At 35.8% G+C, this 18,625-nt stretch overlaps 1 protein-coding gene across 1 annotated transcript in view; it reads right to left on the reverse strand.

Moving 5' to 3' along the window:
- Positions 1–7,037, reverse strand: part of LOC107221513 (cardioacceleratory peptide receptor) — a 43,512-nt gene extending 36,475 nt beyond the window's left edge. Inside the window, exon 1 of the mRNA XM_046737339.1 lies at positions 6,390–7,037. Within this exon, the coding sequence (XP_046593295.1) occupies positions 6,390–6,602 (213 nt within the window). The 5' untranslated portion in view covers positions 6,603–7,037. The remainder of the gene's footprint in view (positions 1–6,389) is intronic.
- Between the last annotated feature and the right edge of the window lie 11,588 nt (positions 7,038–18,625).

Below are 18,625 nucleotides of genomic sequence, written 5' to 3' on the forward strand. Positions count from 1 at the left end.
CAGTACGCACACGAGTAGGTGAACAATATAATGCACCTTTCAATCTGTAGTATAACATTCTCCACAGTGCAGAAGTGCACCGCTTTGCAAACTACCTCATCAGTCTGTAATGTAAATTTAACTGCATCTCGTCGTCGGTTACTCACAATCAGACTTTGATGTTGGTCAGGTATGCCGTAGAAACTGTTGTAGGTACCTTTGACTCTGCTAACTCATGGCAAACGATGTGTATCGAAGCGTTCCGAAGCTTCCGGAAGGTGTAATGAATAGTCCATTAAAAAGAGATACAAGAAGATGAAGAAGAGGAAGGAGGAGGAGGATGAGGGTTAAAATTAGTTCTCGTCTTTTTCTTCTAATTCTTCTCAAAAGCCGGATGCTCCAAAAAGTAGAAGAGTAAGAATAAAACAAGACGGCGAGCTTGTATGAAAATTTGTTTCACGCTGCGAGGAAAAAAAATTCTTCTTATCGTTAACTTGACTTCAGAAAATAAGTTCTTGTTTGAATATGAACTTAGTTGAAGATTAAACAATTTATTTCGCGTAGTTAGTGAAAAACTTTTCACTGATTCGATTATAATTCTTTTCAAATACTGAATAAATTTTTGTTCCCAACAAGTAAGGTTTTAAACATATATATAAAAGTTAATTGAATTCAAAAAACAACAAAATCGACGTATAAATATACTATAAATATACATTTTTTCAGATGTACGAAGAATATTATTGCTTCACTGATAGAAAAAATTCCATTTTCCGTCGCAATCCCCAAATTATTCCCTAACAACTATTTTCATTTTTGTCATTACACGTATGGCAATAAAAATCCTAGACTCGAAATTTCTTTCGTTCCTGAACCTTTTTTCCTCTCTGTATATTTCCATAAAAGTTGCAGCAAAAAAACTGCGCGAGTCAGCCGCGTTTTGTGCGGTCTCAACTCAGCAGTATTACAGATACACGATTTATATCGTAATGTGGTATGTCCGAATGAAATTAGTTTAAGTCTTATTTTTGGCGACTAAATGAATAGATTCAAGAATAAATTGGACCCACAGTTTTAACAAAAGTTACAGAAAAAGAGAAAAAGAACCAGGTAAAAAATCTCCATCAATGTTATTCACGCGAATTACGGTGAACACGAATGAAACAATATAGCAACTATGTGATTGAAACCAATCCAAGAGAATTCGAAAAATACAAGCTGATCGTGAGACATCATAAACTTAAGAAAAGCTTTCATATTTCAACCGTTCACAAATATCAAACTCTGCATAATGTTTTCAATCCCATTCTGATGTTTTGGGTATATTTTCTTCGTTGACCAGATCACCCAAAATTCCTTGAAAAATATTCGAAAAATCTGACATCGTGGATATTAAGAAACTTGATATATCACGCAAAGTTTCTGCCGAATCTTGTTTTTCAGATTTAAAACAGAGAACACGGATTGAATTCTGATATTAAGGAAATTGGGTCGAATCAGATAGAGAATAATGTGGACATTTTGATCGCACATGCGATAAAATCACAAGTCGCAAATCCTGGAATATCCTTTCTGGTTATTAACCTTGAACGGCGTTAAAAAAAAAAAAAAAAAAAAAAAAACGAAGAGCCGGGCCGACTTCAATAATGATAACAGTAATAAAATCATGTAAAAAGGGGTATATAGAGCCGCGGAGGGGGGGGGGGGGGCAGAGGGGGGGGGGGGGGGGGGGGGGGGAAATTGGAAAAAGCTGTCCACGTATGGGTTTGAATGCCGGGTGGGGGAATTTCCGGGGGACCTTAAGAGCCGCGGGAGGACGAACGTTTTGTCCTTTAACGACACCGGGTTATCCCGTTTCTTCTACCCGTTATACCACACATGTCGGTAGTGGTAATCGATAATTGACACGTCCGTTAGGCTGCCGTCTTATGTGTACCACCTTCACCCACCATGAAAACCCGACTCTTCCTTCGAGATATATATTATACATACTGTCTATGTGTTTGCGTGTGTGGCATGATATACGCAGGCATAGGTATACGGATCGACGGAAGACCTTCTACCTCAAAAATGGACCCGCTTGAAAACCGGTGAAAGGCTGATAAGCATATATACAGGGTGAGGCATTTAAGTTGCCAAACGCGAATAACTTAAAAATGATGTATTTTCGAGAAAAATGTTTAACACCGAAGTTTTATCACCTTCGAAGCGGGATCTAACGGTTGCATAGTTTTTTTCAGGTGATTTGATGAGTTGACGGACATGTGAAGGTCAACTTGGTTTTTTTAAATGGATAATCCTATTTTTTTTTTTTTTTTGTTTAGTGATTCGTGTTTTGTATGATAAAATTAGACGCAATTTTTGTGAGCTTGTTGCTTGAACAGAGTGGTGTGGAATCGTTCTGTTTATTGCATTTTGCAATTGGTTTGTGCAAAACATATTTAATTAGGACGTATTCTTAAATTTTGAGAATGCCCAATCACTCGAAAGCAATTTGACGAGACGCAAAAACGGTTTGAACAAAAATTGCTTATTTTTTCGCATAAAAAACGTATCTGTAAAAAAATGAATAAAAAAAATTGGGGTATTCGTTTGAAAAAACGAAAATGACCTTCATACGACCGTGATTTCGTTCACCAATATGGAAAAAATTATAGCCTCTAGATTCCACTCCGATGATGATAAAACTTTTGTCTGAAACATTTATCTCGGAAATACTTCCGTTTCAAGTTATTCGCGTTTGCCAACTTAAATGCCTCGCCCTGTATATATGTATACATTTTCTCGGTTCATCCTAGAATGCGTTTTAAACTTCGAGTCTGAAGATTCGACTGGAGAATTATTCTTCGTATTACTTCTTTGACCGGCCATTCATGCACTGAAGTTTTTTTTTTTTTATTTTTTTTTTTTATATTTTATAAGTATCAACTATCGGATATTTCCAAGTTTTTCATCCGCGGTTGATGCAACGCGTGACGCTCGGAGAAGAAAAAAGTTTCCGATACCGTAAAACGTTCATTTTATATTCAAACTTTGTGAAAGATTCGTAGAATTTTACCGCAAGCCCGAAAATTCTCAAAACACGAGGGTTTTTGTGTGAATTTTCTTTTTGGAAACATAATTAAGAAAAGAAATAATTGAAACCCGATTCGATAAAGGAAATAAACTTTCTTCGATCGAACAAACATTTTTTTACTCAGAACCTTCTGAAATGAAACTGCAAATAACGATTATTTATCATAATGCTGAAAACATTCGAAATGTACCAGAGTTAAAGTCATTTTCGAATTTCTTTCACGAACAACTTTTCGATATTCGAATTTCAAAACCCTCGACTATCGGGACCGCCATGTATACCTACGTGTCCCAATTCACAGTATCCTTGTCCGTATCAAGTTGTTATCTGGCATCCGCACCAAGAATACACGGGGAGCTAGCTGCTCGGTATAGAACGTGGGAGTCCTGCAGAGTTTCTCGCGATAGCTGCGTGCGTTCGGATCCATTTTAAACCTCGCCCCCGTTTTTCTCACGTTAAAAAAAATCCCTAGATTTGAAAAATATTATTCCAAGTTTTGCGACTGCGAAACGAGTCTCCCAAATAATTTTCTAGCTCTTACATATATACACATAAATCTGCTATATTCCAATCCTTTTCCATTCAGCAGCTTTTGTCTTTTTTATCGTATAACGGAAGTTTGTTTATTTATTTATTTTTATTTTTTTATTATTGTGAGACTCAACACTCAGTCAAGATTTTCTAGTTTTTTAGCATGAATTTCAAGTTCAACTTGAAAAATTCTTTGTTGTAATAAAGTATTACGAACGTATAAAAGAATCGAACAAAAATATGACAACTTTCATAGCGTACAAATATCATTTAAATGTGTTATCTCTTAAGATGTTGCTCGCCGGTCTGGCCCAAATAAAATCTCACGGGAGTTCATATTACAACTAACAATATTTATTAATGAATACTGGGCTTTGACATTTCTATTCAATTTACGCGTGTCATTACGAATTAACTCCGGTTGGCGTCGGCCATAGAATGTTGGTTATCTAGAGAGGACGTCTCGTAAGCATTATGTGTCTAACTTGTCCGTCGGACCTTTGCCTAACTATTTTCCATTCAGGTTATACAACATAAAAGAGAATTACGAGTCGCTCGAATCAAGGCGATGGTTTTTCATCCGCAGCAGAACGAATGAAACGTGAATTGCGACGTCTATAAGCGACTGATCATTTAATTGAATGATTGATCGCGGGATAGAGATGTACATTTATTGTCGATAGGTGTAGTTGAGTGCGAGCTGCAAAGAAGCTTTCAACGATCCCGATCACGTTCGCTCCTTTCGGGTCCTTCCGCGGTTTCAAATACACACGTGAGTCGCGTTTTAGGATCGCCGTTACACGTGTGGTTCTGCAAAATCTTTCTCTCTTTCTCCCTCTCTCCCTCTCTCTCTCTCTATCTCTTTCTCTATCTTGTTCTTTTTCATTTCCTCTATGATCTGCCCTGCAATCGGGACTCGATGTATCGATTGGTAATAATTTGCCACTTTACCCCTTTAAAAAAAAAAAAAGAAAGAAAAGTCGAAAACAAGAAGAAGAAGAGAGGGAATGAATGAAAGTAACGGAAAATGTACAATCATCGTTTCAACTCCGTCCGTGAGGTTGGAAAATTGTTTTCTCGATAATTGCAAGAGTATCGTATAAAAAGTGAATAGATATTTATTCGTCTATTACTTTACCCGTTTTTTACGTATTTTTTATAAAATAAGTCGATCGAACGAGCCGCGAACAAAGGCTCCGATTTTTCAGTGTGTGAAATTCGTTCTTGAAGCGAGCATCGTTGATATATTATTGTAGATACTTATTCGAAGAATTTTCAATATATTTATTTATGAGAAACTGCACTGAAAAGATTGAATATTGCGCTATTCTTGAACGATGCTAGCTTTTGTACAATGTATACACTTTATTCGAGTTACGATTTTTATCTACACGCGATTAAACCCGAGATTCGAAAATAACTATCAAAATAACGCATATAAAACGCACATAACTGCAGACATAAGTTGATCGGAACGATCTTCTGATGAAAAAAAATGTTTCATTTGTTTGACGGAAAGAAAGAGTGAAAAACAAAGTTGATGTATTTTGAGCTTCAGAGCATCGACAAAAACTTTCATTTCCTTCAATTTCCTCGAAATTTATGTTTCATCGTAAGTCGAGTTAAATTTCGTAGCGAAACAATCGACATTTCTGCAGAAAACATTAGGAGAAAAGTATGTATAGTTTCATAATTTTGCCTTTTTTTAAGATTCTCAAAACTTGAATCTTTTATTTAGTTCATTTTAAGAGCAATCTCAATATCAAGCAATGGTTTTTCCATAAATTTTTTACGGCACTTTAAAAGTTGTGAATCCAGAACAATCAATGTTCAATGGTTTCAAAATATGACTTGAATGTTTTAAATTTTTTACCTCACTTCACAACAAACGTGATCAATTTGAACAGAATGTAAATCTGATTTGTGATCAACTCTAAGAAAATACGATTTTTTAAAAATGATTACAACAAATTCGTCATTTTGAAGCATTTTTTTATAGAGCCAAAAAGGAATTGAGAGTTTGAGAAGTAAAGGATTGAAATTACAGAGATATTTTACACATGTTTAATTAAGCAAAAATTTGTATATTCTCAATTCTGAAACAAGAACACAAAAAAAAAAAAAAAAATACAAACTGTAAAATGTTCAATCAAATCAAAAATGATTAAATAGAAACCTTCTCGATTTGGCTGCGTCGAATGTTTAGCATAAATAAAATAAGCTTGTGTTTTCCGCGTGCCTTAATAAATTCGAAAATTTGACGAGGTCAATCGTTGTGAATATTACCAACAAATGGAGAAAAAAATATCATACTAAAGTTAGTAACGTTATCGTAACGATTCATACTGATGAAAATCCGTTATTTCACGATTTTGGAATTGTCTGAAATTTCGTCAACCGTAATAAAACAAAACACGATAAAATTATTTCAGACTTAGTTCCTTCAAAATCATGAAGCTAAAGTTTGTAACGTTAACGTAACGAAACATTGTAGCGAAAAATTACTATTCCGCAAGTTTATAGTGACTTTAAAGAAGTTAAGTTTACGAAACACGAATACTAGGCCTAAAGAATACATTTCGCCTTATTATGATTTACTGAATTTTTCGACATTCCTGCAAATGTGAAATAACGATTTTCCGAAAGATTAATCATTACAACAACGTTACCAATTTTAGCTTCATTCAAAATCGTTTTCGAATTAAGAAAATACTGATTTTCCCCCAATGTTTCCTTACGATACGTTACTAATTTCACCTATGTGAAACAGAATAAAACAGAGAATAAAATTGTAAAAACTCACCCGATAAAAATAGTACTGGTTGATATTTTCGGAAGAATTTGGAGTGCCGGTGGTTGCTACTTGAACGGTGCTCAAGTAAATGTGAGCGTATCCAGAGGTGTTCGTTGAATTTGCCGAATCTGCGGCGGAAGCGGGAATTTCGGTCGGTTGGTTGAAGTCGTCGCTGTTATTCGATTCGTCGTAGGGTGTTTTCAACAAATTTTCGAGAGACATATCTGACGGAGGATCAGCTCCTCGTTCTAAGCACTACATTTTTTAATCGGTATTTCATCGAGCCTCGAACCGCCCCATTTCTCCTCCTCTCATTCCCTTCTATTCTACAATCCTTAATTTATTTTTTTCTCTCTTTCTCTTTCTCTCTCAGTGTTGCACGATTACGTTACCCGTATTCTCATTTTCACCTTTCCGCTTCTCGTGTCGCTGCTGTTTCCACTGTAGCTCCTCTTGTCGCTGCATTCTTTTAAATTTATTTCAAATCGGAAGTCAAAATCGTTCCACGTCAATTCTAAACACCTTTATCAAGTTCACTTTCTTGTGGTTTGTTACATAACTTCAATTACACAGTTTATCTGATACTCACAAATTTTTCCACCTTTCGTATTATGTTTTTTAATATTAAAGCTGTATCGACGTCATAGATATCCGTGAGTTTCAAGCGAAATAATCAATCTTCTTCACCAAAAAATCGAAATGACAAAATCTCAATCAGATTTTTATAAATAGATTATTTTGCCGAGAACATAAGCTTGAATAAAAAGGGAAAAAAAAATTTAAATCGAAATTCGCGTAATTTTTACAGATTCAGTGCATCGGTTTAATCAAGTTTGAAAATCAGAGCGTCGAGAATACATTTTACAAAAAATTCTCCAAAATAACTTTTTAAAAACGAGTTATGAAATCAGCTGATTTCACGGTTCAGTTCTATGAACGTATGGCTTTTATTAGAGTTATAGGTACGTACATTCATCGCCGCAAGCTCCAGGATCATAGTTTTGCAGAAATTATTTATCGACTGTACAACAGCTGCTATGTACACAAATATGAATAACGTAGTCTTACAGTTTTCGATTTTTCTCTTTGACTATTATTTTTTTTTTTTAAACAGAGAATAGGTTTATTGCCCGTACGAAACGATCGACGAACGTATACATATAATATCCCTTTGATGCTGGCTGCAGGCATTTACAACCTCGTCATAACGCGAATAAACATTTGTACCTCGGTATGAGAATTATATCTTTCTTCTTCTTAGTTTTATTATTAGTACAATGCGTATTTTATCCACTTTTTTTTTTTTTTTTGAGAACTGGAAGGAGAATAGGAAGAGAATGAATAAGAAACCAGAAAAAGCAGGTAGAAGTGGAAAGTACAGAAACTCAAAGTTTTAAACTACTTTTGCGATAACTCGAGGATGTATGGGGCGTACAGTAGGGTCAAAAAAGTGTTGAAACAACCGCGTAATAAGACAAAGCTTTGAAAAATCTCAGTGAAATTTTTAATCGATCAAAGGATATTTTTTAAATTTATTTAACTTGATCAATTTCACTGAAACTTCTTAAGCCTCTATCTTTTTATATTTTTGTTTGGACAGATTTTCGACTGGACTGTACGTCCCATATATTTCTAACTGTACGATTAAAGCAGGAAATTGGTGAGTTATTACTTTTACCACTTCTGTGTTACAGGTAATTCTACTCTGTTACTCAATTTTTTCCCCGCTAAATAAACAAGGACTTAATTTTCGTGCGATTTTCGCAAGCCTTCGATTATTATGCTGTGAATTCGACAATTTTACATTGATCTTTTATCCAACATAGATCGAGCGAAATACGAGTTCAAAAAATTGACAATTTTCTTCTTTAAACATCCGCGCGTCAAATTTTCAGTGCACCAATAGGATAAGTAATGAACGAATAAAAATATATTCACATAGGCAAGGTCCAGCCAAAAAATGATTTTATCACAAACAATCGGATCGTTTATACGGCAGGCGAGCTAATAAAAAAAATAAAACCAAAACGCCGGAGTTCCGATTAGGGATCAACGAATCCTGGCAGAATAATCCTGTTGCAAGCTAACAATAAAAATGAGTTTGAGGTCTGGAATTGTCCCGGCAAAAAAGTTCTCTCCTCGTTTCTCTCTTTCCAATTTTCTCTCTCTCTCTATCTTTCTTTTTTTCGAGCCCGGCTTCTCCTGTACCTAATAATCGCCAGAACACGCAGATTGTTTCCTTCTCAATTATCTTCTTCATAACAACCACATTTTACGGATTATTATCAAGCCGATTGCCAAACGCCGAAAGCTTTTTTTCCAGAATAGCAGCATTGTCAAAAACTTCGCATCCTCTCCCCTCTCCATTACCGTTTTGTAGGTATATCGACTTTCCGTTACATATCCAAAGTCTCCGAACGAGTGTATTTTCCAAAGCTTCACGATGGGACAAAATCTCCACCTCTCCCTGTTCAGTTTTCTGAACCCTAAATTACGTCGTCCGGAGTCTTATTACGAGTGGAAATTCGTGTCTGAATATCACTCAACGCACATTCAGGTGCAAGCTTCTTTAAATTTCTAACGACAATAATAACACGGACAATCGTTCGATCAATCTACGAATTTAAGTCTCAAATTCCCATCACTGATATTCCCGTGCCAAAAACTTTTTTAACATTTTTTTTCAGCTTCGGCGAGCTTTTTCTGAGCTTTTTCTTTGAGCGTATTCTGAGATTTTTCGAATCTGTCTATGGTTTGAGGCAAATTTTATATAAAAATTTCTCAACCGAGGATTACTCGGAGCTTATTGACGTTCGGATTACTTAATCTGAAAAATTTTCTTCCTGCAGCAGTGAATAATTGCGAACTGAATGTTATCAGAAGCCATCGTCTTAAGGGATCGTCTCAGTGTGAAATTTTCAAAAAATTGTTTTTTTTTTTTTTTGCATTATCGTATAGTATACACTGTTCTAAACATTCTCTCAAATTTTTAAATCGAAATTCAAATTATTACGGTCGCTACAGCGTTTCTTGTAGAAAGGGAACGGGTTTTCTACCTGCGCGAGTACTAAGGTGCTTAGGTTCTATAACCTTGCAGAATAAACTGTCCAAGAATTTCAGTTCGTTTTTGACATCCACCACGGATAGACGTACGAGAGAAACGCCCAAGAAAAAAATCAAGACCTGGCATCGCCGATTGATCGTAAGTAAACGATTTATATAAACTTTTCCAACTTCAATCTTTAAACGCGTTTTTCTCAGAATGGTGTTTTTCAAAACGGTTTCCACTCTCAAAGGAAGAGTTTTAAAGATATCTAGTTCCAATTTCGGGAGAACATTTTAAACGTCATTCTTTATCGCGCTATGGAAGTTTTTTTTTTTTTTTTGAAAACTTCCTATTTTTTTTACGAAAAACTGTCGAAAAAAAGGGCCACATTCGACACTTTTTGTTTAAACCACCGCCATTTTGTCAAATTTGAAAAAAAAAAACCCTCCATAGCGCGATAGCGACTTTCCTACAGATCAATAATCTTTTTGAAATTTTTTTTTCAGATCAAAATTGCGGCCGTCATCGTGGAAACCGTGCAGCACCTTTTTTTTTCACGTGAAATTACAACAATTTATACAACAATGATGCACTCAATAAATAAACTTTAAAAAAATCATTTTGTATTCTTCATAAAACTATTTATTTATGAAAAAAAACCGGACCGATTAGTTTATGTGAACATTAAAAAAAAAATTCGCGAAAATCAGTGATTTTTCGGAGTGTCACACTGAGACGATCCCTTAATGTGTTTTTAAGTAACATGGTCAAGAAGTTTCGGCTCTGAATTATATTTCACATTGCCGTTGTAACCCGAATGCAAAATAGTTAGGCCACGGTCCGTTGGACAAGTTAGACACATATTTGTATGAAACTTCCTCTCTAAATAACAAACCTTCTATGCTTGAGTTTTAGTTTTAGAGAAACGTAATTTTTCAAAACGTTGCGCACTCTCAAACTAAAAGTTTTCAAGCTATCCGTTTCAAATTTGGACACAAAATTCTTCACACCTTTCTTTACCTTCCTACGGAAGCTTTTTTTCTTCTCAACATTTTCATAATTTTACAAACGAAAATATAGTCTAAATTTGACACGTTTTTTTTCTCAAACCGCGGCCATTTTGTCAACTTTGATAAAAAAAAAAATAAAATAAAAAGTAAAAATACCTCCATCGCAAGATAGTGGATTTCATACTGAATAATGATCTTTTCACTCATTTTGTTCGAAGACATTTTCAACCGCTAAAAATACTGTCAAAATAAAAACAAACGTTTAAAAATTTATTTCTCTGTTCTTCGCGAGTGCTTCGATTTGACGTTAAGAAAAAATCAGACCGATTAGCGTGTTTTAAGCGTCGAAAATTAGCTATATTTCGACCCGTTATACTACGATGATCCCTTAATTAAACGATTCCACTTTTACTATACGTGTAACACTCCATAGAGCTAGGGATAGTGGCACGTTTATCTAAACGACGAAATCTAGTGCACCGTCGGATTGATAATAGTAAAGTGCATGCGTGACTGCGTGCATACACGTATGACACGGGTGTATATGTATTACAAACGGTTTTCCCACATCCGACGATCCGCGACGCCGTGCAGCAAGCTCCGCTGACAATTATGTGCAATTGCTCTGTTATAACACCGGCAATTATCGTAATTATTTAAAAGATTTGTATCGACAAAATTTTCATTCTTTCCCAATGGCGCGGCACTGATATACGGAATTTTAACTCAAATTACTACACCGTTCGATTAGCAATTAAAACGTATCAAACAAACGAAAAAGGTAAAAAAAAATTTAAACCCAAAACTGAATTATTGATAGTTTTATAGTTTCTAGTTTTGTTTTTATTTCTTTTTTTCTTTCTCTTGATCATGCCTCGTTCTAATTAACAATTTTTCATTACTCTACCTTTATCACGTACAACATTAGTCATTCTTTAAAATTTCGACATTTCGGACGTACGTTCGATAAACGTAACACAAGAATCAAGTTAATGGGATGAAATCGAAAATTCCAATTTAATCTAACGCAAATCGAGGCTCGAATTTCGATCGCAAGATGTTATTAAAGCACTTTATATTCGGCAGTACCCATTATTATACGTCTATACTAATTTTAGATTTAATTTTCCCGCATTGAAATTAAATCAAGAGATTTGGTCCGACCGCCATGCATGGGGTGAGAAAAGAATTAATCGCCCTCCGTGGCAGATTCAATTATAGGAAAACTGCACCAGCTGCACCTGCAGCACTGTTGCATTTTAATTTAGAAAACCTTGTGCATATTGCTGCGATATTTATTGTCTCCCTATCGAGCGCCGCAGTTAGTTATTTTCTCCACACCTCTTAATCAGACTTCAATTTCATCTCGAAGCATTGATTTTATAAGCCAATATATCGGGTTTCATTTTATTCCTTCCGTCTGATATTTCTAAATCTTTCAAACTAATCGTTATCATTGTTTATCCGACAATAATGCTCGTACAATTATTTTTAAAGCACATTTTTACCCGTATTTCAAATAAATTTTCACCGATCACATTTATACCTTATATGTATTACATATTCGCTATTCGTGTTCCGATGATTGGATTATTAAAGAGGATTCTTGAGATCGCAATCAGAAATAATGCGAAAGTACCTGTACAAGGCTTTGATGAATACCTGATCAGCATTCTTTACGGTTACAGAAAACCAAGATGTATATGGGCTATTCCGCGTCAACCGGATCAGTCATCTCTCAGATATTTTTTTAATTTGGCATGTGGATTGTGTAAGGGGAGTTAGATTTTTGTGCCAAAGCGCGAATCTCATAATGCAAAATTCGATTTTTTATTAACAATAACAAATTAGACTCCCATTTTTTTCAAAAATTCATAACTTCGGCAACAAATTAGATACAATTTTTTTTTTTTTTTCAAATTACGCGGAAAGCTCCATAGAATTTAAAAAAAAATACGAAATGGTAAAAAAAAGTTGTTATCAATTGTTTATTTAACAATTAATTTTTCAAAGATTTTTAAAACAGTGACCGACACGATCAAAAAATTTTTTTAAAATTCTGACATGTTCCTTGAACTGTACTACAACCTGTGAATTAATTCCAGAGGGGTGTTTTTCTTCGTTTTCGAGTAAAAAATCATTAAAGGTGTCGATGCGCATGAAATTGCGGCGCGTCGAGTCTCTACGTAATGGCGGGCGGCCGGTTGCCGTCCACCGCTACCCCGCGGCGGCGTCGCGGCGTTATTTTAGAGTCATTTTCACGATGTAGGACATGATTGAAAAATCTGAAAAAAATACTGTACCTTCACAAGGCCTGCTCAAAGCGATAAGTGAAGTTTCAAGAATGTGTTTTTCACCGTTTTTTTATTACAGAGATTCGAAATTTGTTATGACGCATTATGATTCAAACATGAATTACGAACACAGGTCAAGTGTTGTTCCAGGATATGGAATACCTGCACCTGTGCATGCGTCACCTAAATCCTTCACTATCCAGGTAGTCCAGGTAGGGTCACCACCTCGATTCCGCGAAGGGGTCATTTGGCTAAAGTCAGGTACATTGAATTGCACCTGCATTATGTTAGCCCCATTGGTGGAATTCAAGCAATTAGAAGAGTCGTTGGGTGGGTGAAGCACTATATTCCAGGATATGGAATACGTCCACCTGTGCATGCGTCACCTAAATCCTTCATTATCCAGGTAGTCCGGGTCACCACCTCGATTCCGCGAAGGGGTCATTTGGCTAAAGTCAGGTACATTGAAATGCACCTTCATTATGTTAGCCCCATTGGTGGAATTCAACCAATCAGAAGAGTTGTTGGGTGGGTGAAGCACTATTCTGAACGAGTATAAATTTCGAGCATTTCAAAATGCATAACATTCAATCGAATACCAGTGTAGCGATCAGTGCAATACATCGTCTCATTCTTCACACAAGTAATTCATTTCTGAAAGCAATGTCTACAACAGATGTGAAACGGTGCTGTAATCCTTTCCAAAGAGTTGGCCATAATTGGGTGCGAAATTTGGTAAAGCCAGTGACACCAGCATTACGGAAAAAGTTTCCGGACCTAGGAGAATATGTGTGCATGGATTGTCGAATAAAATTGTACAAATGCAACACAATTACTCCATCTGATAAAAACGAGGTAAGTGATATGAATCATAATTATGCGAGTGGTGACGATCTTGTTTCACCTTCACCAATTAGTGAACAGAGCAGTGTGGAAATGTTTCTTGAGAATGATATCGGGCAAGAATTGTTGTGTGATGTGAAAGAATTGTTTATCAACGCGAAGTGTGTCGCGGACAAAATTAAATATCTCACAATGACTCCTCGTAGTTGGTCCATCAGAGAATTGGAGTTACAATTTGATTGTTCATATAGAATGGCTCGTAAAGCTAAAATATTGCAAAGTGAGCGTGGATTTGGATCCTCCCCAGATCCAAGACCATCTCGCACTCTTTGTGATGATGTTGTCTCTCATGTAGTGGAATTTTACTGTTCTGATGAAATAAGTCGGATCATGCCTGGTCAGAAAGATTTTGTCACTCTTCGCGATGTGGATGGTTCAAAACATCAAGTCCAAAAACGACTTGTTTTGTGTGATCTGAAGGAAGCTTACGCCGCGTTCAAGCAACAGCATCCGAATGATAAAATTGGATTTACAAAATTCGCGGAACTCCGCCCAAAGCAGTGTATTTTAGCTGGACCAACAGGAACACATACAGTTTGTGTTTGCAAAATTCACCAGAATGTGAAACTTATGTTGGTGGCGGTTAGCTCAATTTGTCAGACATTCAAAAGAACGTACCACGATTTGATAAAACAGATATCGTGTGACTCTCCAAATCCTTTGTGCTATCTCGGTGATTGTAGTAGTTGTCCAAGTTTTGATATGGTTACACACGAAATGGAAAGTTTATTCGACGATAATTTCGTAGAAAGTATTAGCTACAAACGGTGGACTCATACGGATCGATCTGTTTTAGAAACGATCACGCAAGAAACGGAAACGTTCCTCGAGACGCTAAAGGAACAGACGATAGCCCTCAAGAAACATGATTTCATTGCTAAACAGCAAAGTGCATATTTGAAAGACAGAAAACATCGTCTACAACCAGGGGAGTTCTTAGTTTTGGGTGACTTTGCTGAAAACTATGCATTTGTTGTTCAAGATGAAATTCAAAGCTTCCACTGGAATAACAATCAAGCTACCATCCATCCTTTTGTTGTGTATTATGTTGAAAATGAGGACTTAAAGCATAAAAGCTTCGTTATCATATCAGAAAATCTACAACATAATACAGTCGCGGTCCATCTGTTTCAGAAGAAACTAATCGGTAAGCTTTTTGAGTTCTTCGGTAGTGAAGTTATCAAGAAAATGATTTATTTTACTGACGGTGCTAGTGCACAATATAAAAATAAAAGCAACTTCATTAATTTTACTCATCATTTTGACGACTTCAATGTCGAGGCTGAATGGCATTTCTTTGCAACGTCACATGGAAAAAGTCCATGTGATGGCATTGGTGGAACTGTGAAAAGATTTGCTGCACGTGCAAGCCTACAGCGGCCCAATGAAAATCTTATTTTGACTCCAAGGCAATTATTCGAATGGAGTGTGAGTGCATTAAAAAATATCGCATTTGACTTCTGCAGCAACAGCGAACACGAAGAACATGAAAAATTATTGAAGCCGCGATTGAACCAAGCAATAACGGTTGAAGGCACTCGACGATTCCATTCATTTTTACCTCTATCTATAAAAACTGTAGAATGTAGGGTTTACTCTTCCTCTGATGAGTCATTTACCCGTAAATCTATGCGCTAAGATAGCCATGTAAGTTATGACGAAAACCTTTGCTCACATTTCTAAGTTTAATGCCCAGTTTGATCAAAGATTAATAGATTGTATCCATAGAATAAGCGATTTATTTGTATGAAATATATAATTGTAAGTGCGTTCATTTCGCAGCTTCCACATATCTTCGGGGGTGATTATAAGTACTAAAATAAGTAGCAAGTTATGTAATTATTATCATTTATGTGCACTCTCATGGTGCGTAACTGTTATTTTGAATCTCTGTAATAAAAAAACGGTGAAAAACACATTCTTGAAACTTCACTTATCGCTTTGAGCAGGCCTTGTGAAGGTACAGTATTTTTTTCAGATTTTTCAATCATGTCCTACATCGTGAAAATGACTCTAAAATAACGCCGCGACGCCGCCGCGGGGTAGCGGTGGACGGCAACCGGCCGCCCGCCATTACGTAGAGACTCGACGCGCCGCAATTTCATGCGCATCGACACCTTTAATGATTTTTTACTCGAAAACGAAGAAAAACACCCCTCTGGAATTAATTCACAGGTTGTAGTACAGTTCAAGGAACATGTCAGAATTTTAAAAAAATTTTTTGATCGTGTCGGTCACTGTTTTAAAAATCTTTGAAAAATTAATTGTTAAATAAACAATTGATAACAACTTTTTTTTACCATTTCGTATTTTTTTTTAAATTCTATGGAGCTTTCCGCGTAATTTGAAAAAAAAAAAAAATTGTATCTAATTTGTTGCCGAAGTTATGAATTTTTGAAAAAAATGGGAGTCTAATTTGTTATTGTTAATAAAAAATCGAATTTTGCATTATGAGATTCGCGCTTTGGCACAAAAATCTAACTCCCCTTACACAATCCACATGCCAAATTAAAAAAATATCTGAGAGATGACTGATCCGGTTGACGCGGAATAGCCCATATGTTATACTTTAATGAACTTCCCGTCGATTGTTCGCTTGCACGAATAAATGTAACCCCCATGAACGACATAATATTTCACTAATGTAGATCCGAAAATTTGAACAAAATATGTCCCTTGTGACTTCCTTGAAACAATTTGTTCACTTTGCAACGTTAAAACAAAATTCCACCGCGAAATTACCGATTGTATATGACTGATCGACAAGATTATGATTGTTCAAAGAAACCGTGTATAAATTTGTGTTTGACAATAACAAGCTTGAATTATAAAAATGCTCGACTGAAAGGTGGATCCGTACAAAAAAATATTCTGTATTACGTATCTATTAAGGTGTTACAGAAGAAAATAATTAGACAATTTTCCACCATGGCACCCCCTACAAAGTTTGTTCAAGTTAAAATAAAGGTTCCGTTAAAAAATGAGCGCTCGACGTTATCTGGAAAGATCGCGCTCAGTTGATTCTTTGCTTTTATACATTTTCTCAAATTTAACAAGTATCGTGAATAAATTTCTTTTATTGCTTACATCAATCGTGATATCGAATTAGTTCACAAAGAATACCGACGGTTGTAATATTAAGTATCCAGTGGATGTTTGAAAAGCGTATCTGACAACATGTTTTAAATTCAAAAAAATGTAAAAAAAAAGTGAAAAATGAAATGAGCACGATCTTCCACAAAACGTAGAACGCTATCTTGTTACAGAATCTTTGTTTTAATCCAAACAAACTTTTTGGGAGGTGCGACGATAGAAAAGTGTAAAATATTTTTTTCTCAAACACTCTGATATCTATATACATTTGCAGAAGTCTGCGGATGAGAATAACCACGGAAAATTTTTTAACTTTCTCGATAGACTCGGACTCATTTTTCTTCGAAACTTTTTGATTACTTCTTAACATGAATTCTTTCCCCACGTTTCATGATTCATTTGAAATTTTTCGGCGAAATTCATGCGAGATTGGATATTTTTGTGACAGAATAAAATGTCAATCAATTTCAAGAGTCGTGTATGTTTTTTTTTATTTCTTTGATGAATCCGAGCAAGACGTTTAACCGATTTTAATGAAAATTTGTTAGTCTTAGTTTATGAATTCGCTAAATTCAACCTATAAACACTGTTTCAAATCTAGTTAAGTCGACTGATTGTGCAGGTAACTTCATTTTCGCAATCTCTGAATAATTTCTGCAAGACCAATTTTACTTTGCTTATAATAAAGTTAGATCTAAAGTGTTTGATAAACAATGTAGATATGCAGGTGAAAAATGCGTTCAAGACATATTTCGTCAAGCTCGTACACCAAAATTCAGAGAAATTCTTCAGAAATAAAATAGCTGTCAAGTAAGAGAAGTTAAAAATCCACGAAAAGATACCAACATTTCCTTATTATCGCTTTCTAACAGGAAACATAGAATAAAAAATAGTACGACCAACATGTAGATGGAAAATTGTGCAAAACATGACAAAAATTCTTGACAAAGTAGGAAAAATATATTGTTACTGTCTTTTCTCGAGAAAATAAACCGAAGAATCGACAACAATGAAGAATGACAAAAATGAAAAGAAAATTGTACATTATACATATTTAAGAAACAACCCCCTTATAAAATGCAGAGAGCTGAAGAAGAAATTTCAGAAAAATTGTTCGGTGCCGATTTCCGCAGGAGGAAAATATAACTGCGTTATCAAGGGATGATAATTTACCCTCATGTGTAATTTTATATGCATATATATATATATATAATGTAAGTATATCTGAATCTCACCTAACATGTAAAATCAATAAAAAATACTGTATATTTTGAATATAATAAATCCGCAAAATTCATTGCGCGGCTAATCTGATTTTACGGTGAAAGTTTTTGTATCGCGTCTTGATATTGAGATACACAATTGGAACAGCGGTAATATCCCGATGCAGGGTTGTTGAAAGGAGAAGAATAAATTTCGGCGGGCCGCGACGACGCGATTTCACGTCCTCCAGGAACCGGCAAACTTGAAGGAGGAGCGTGGAGAACCGACTTGAACGACGCGCGAAATGCCACTGAAACCACGCGCCGCTTCTCGCGGTTTTCTCGCCAACGAAACGCTAACGCGCGACTCTGATTCTCCGGCGTCGTCGTCGTCGTCGCGCGCCTGCTCCTCGACGACATCCGTATCCACGGTAAAGCTCACTTTAAGGTCGTGACGGACCCTCGAGTCTTACAAACGATGAATCCGGCTGATCGTATTTTTCGCGAAAAAAAAATTGACGATTAGGATACAAAGTATGGGGTGCAATTGTAGAGTAATATTTGTTAATGACTCAAGCTTGCGGCTAACTTGTTTCCGATCCGAAACAAAACGCGAGTTCGATTCTATACGAATTATGTGAAAATGACTCCCAATCTCTCACGTCGGCTGCATCGCCAGTCATTGTCACATAATTCG

This window comes from Neodiprion lecontei, chromosome 4 (genome assembly GCF_021901455.1).
Source record: "Neodiprion lecontei isolate iyNeoLeco1 chromosome 4, iyNeoLeco1.1, whole genome shotgun sequence".
In the NCBI taxonomy this organism is placed as follows: Eukaryota; Metazoa; Arthropoda; class Insecta; order Hymenoptera; family Diprionidae; genus Neodiprion; species Neodiprion lecontei.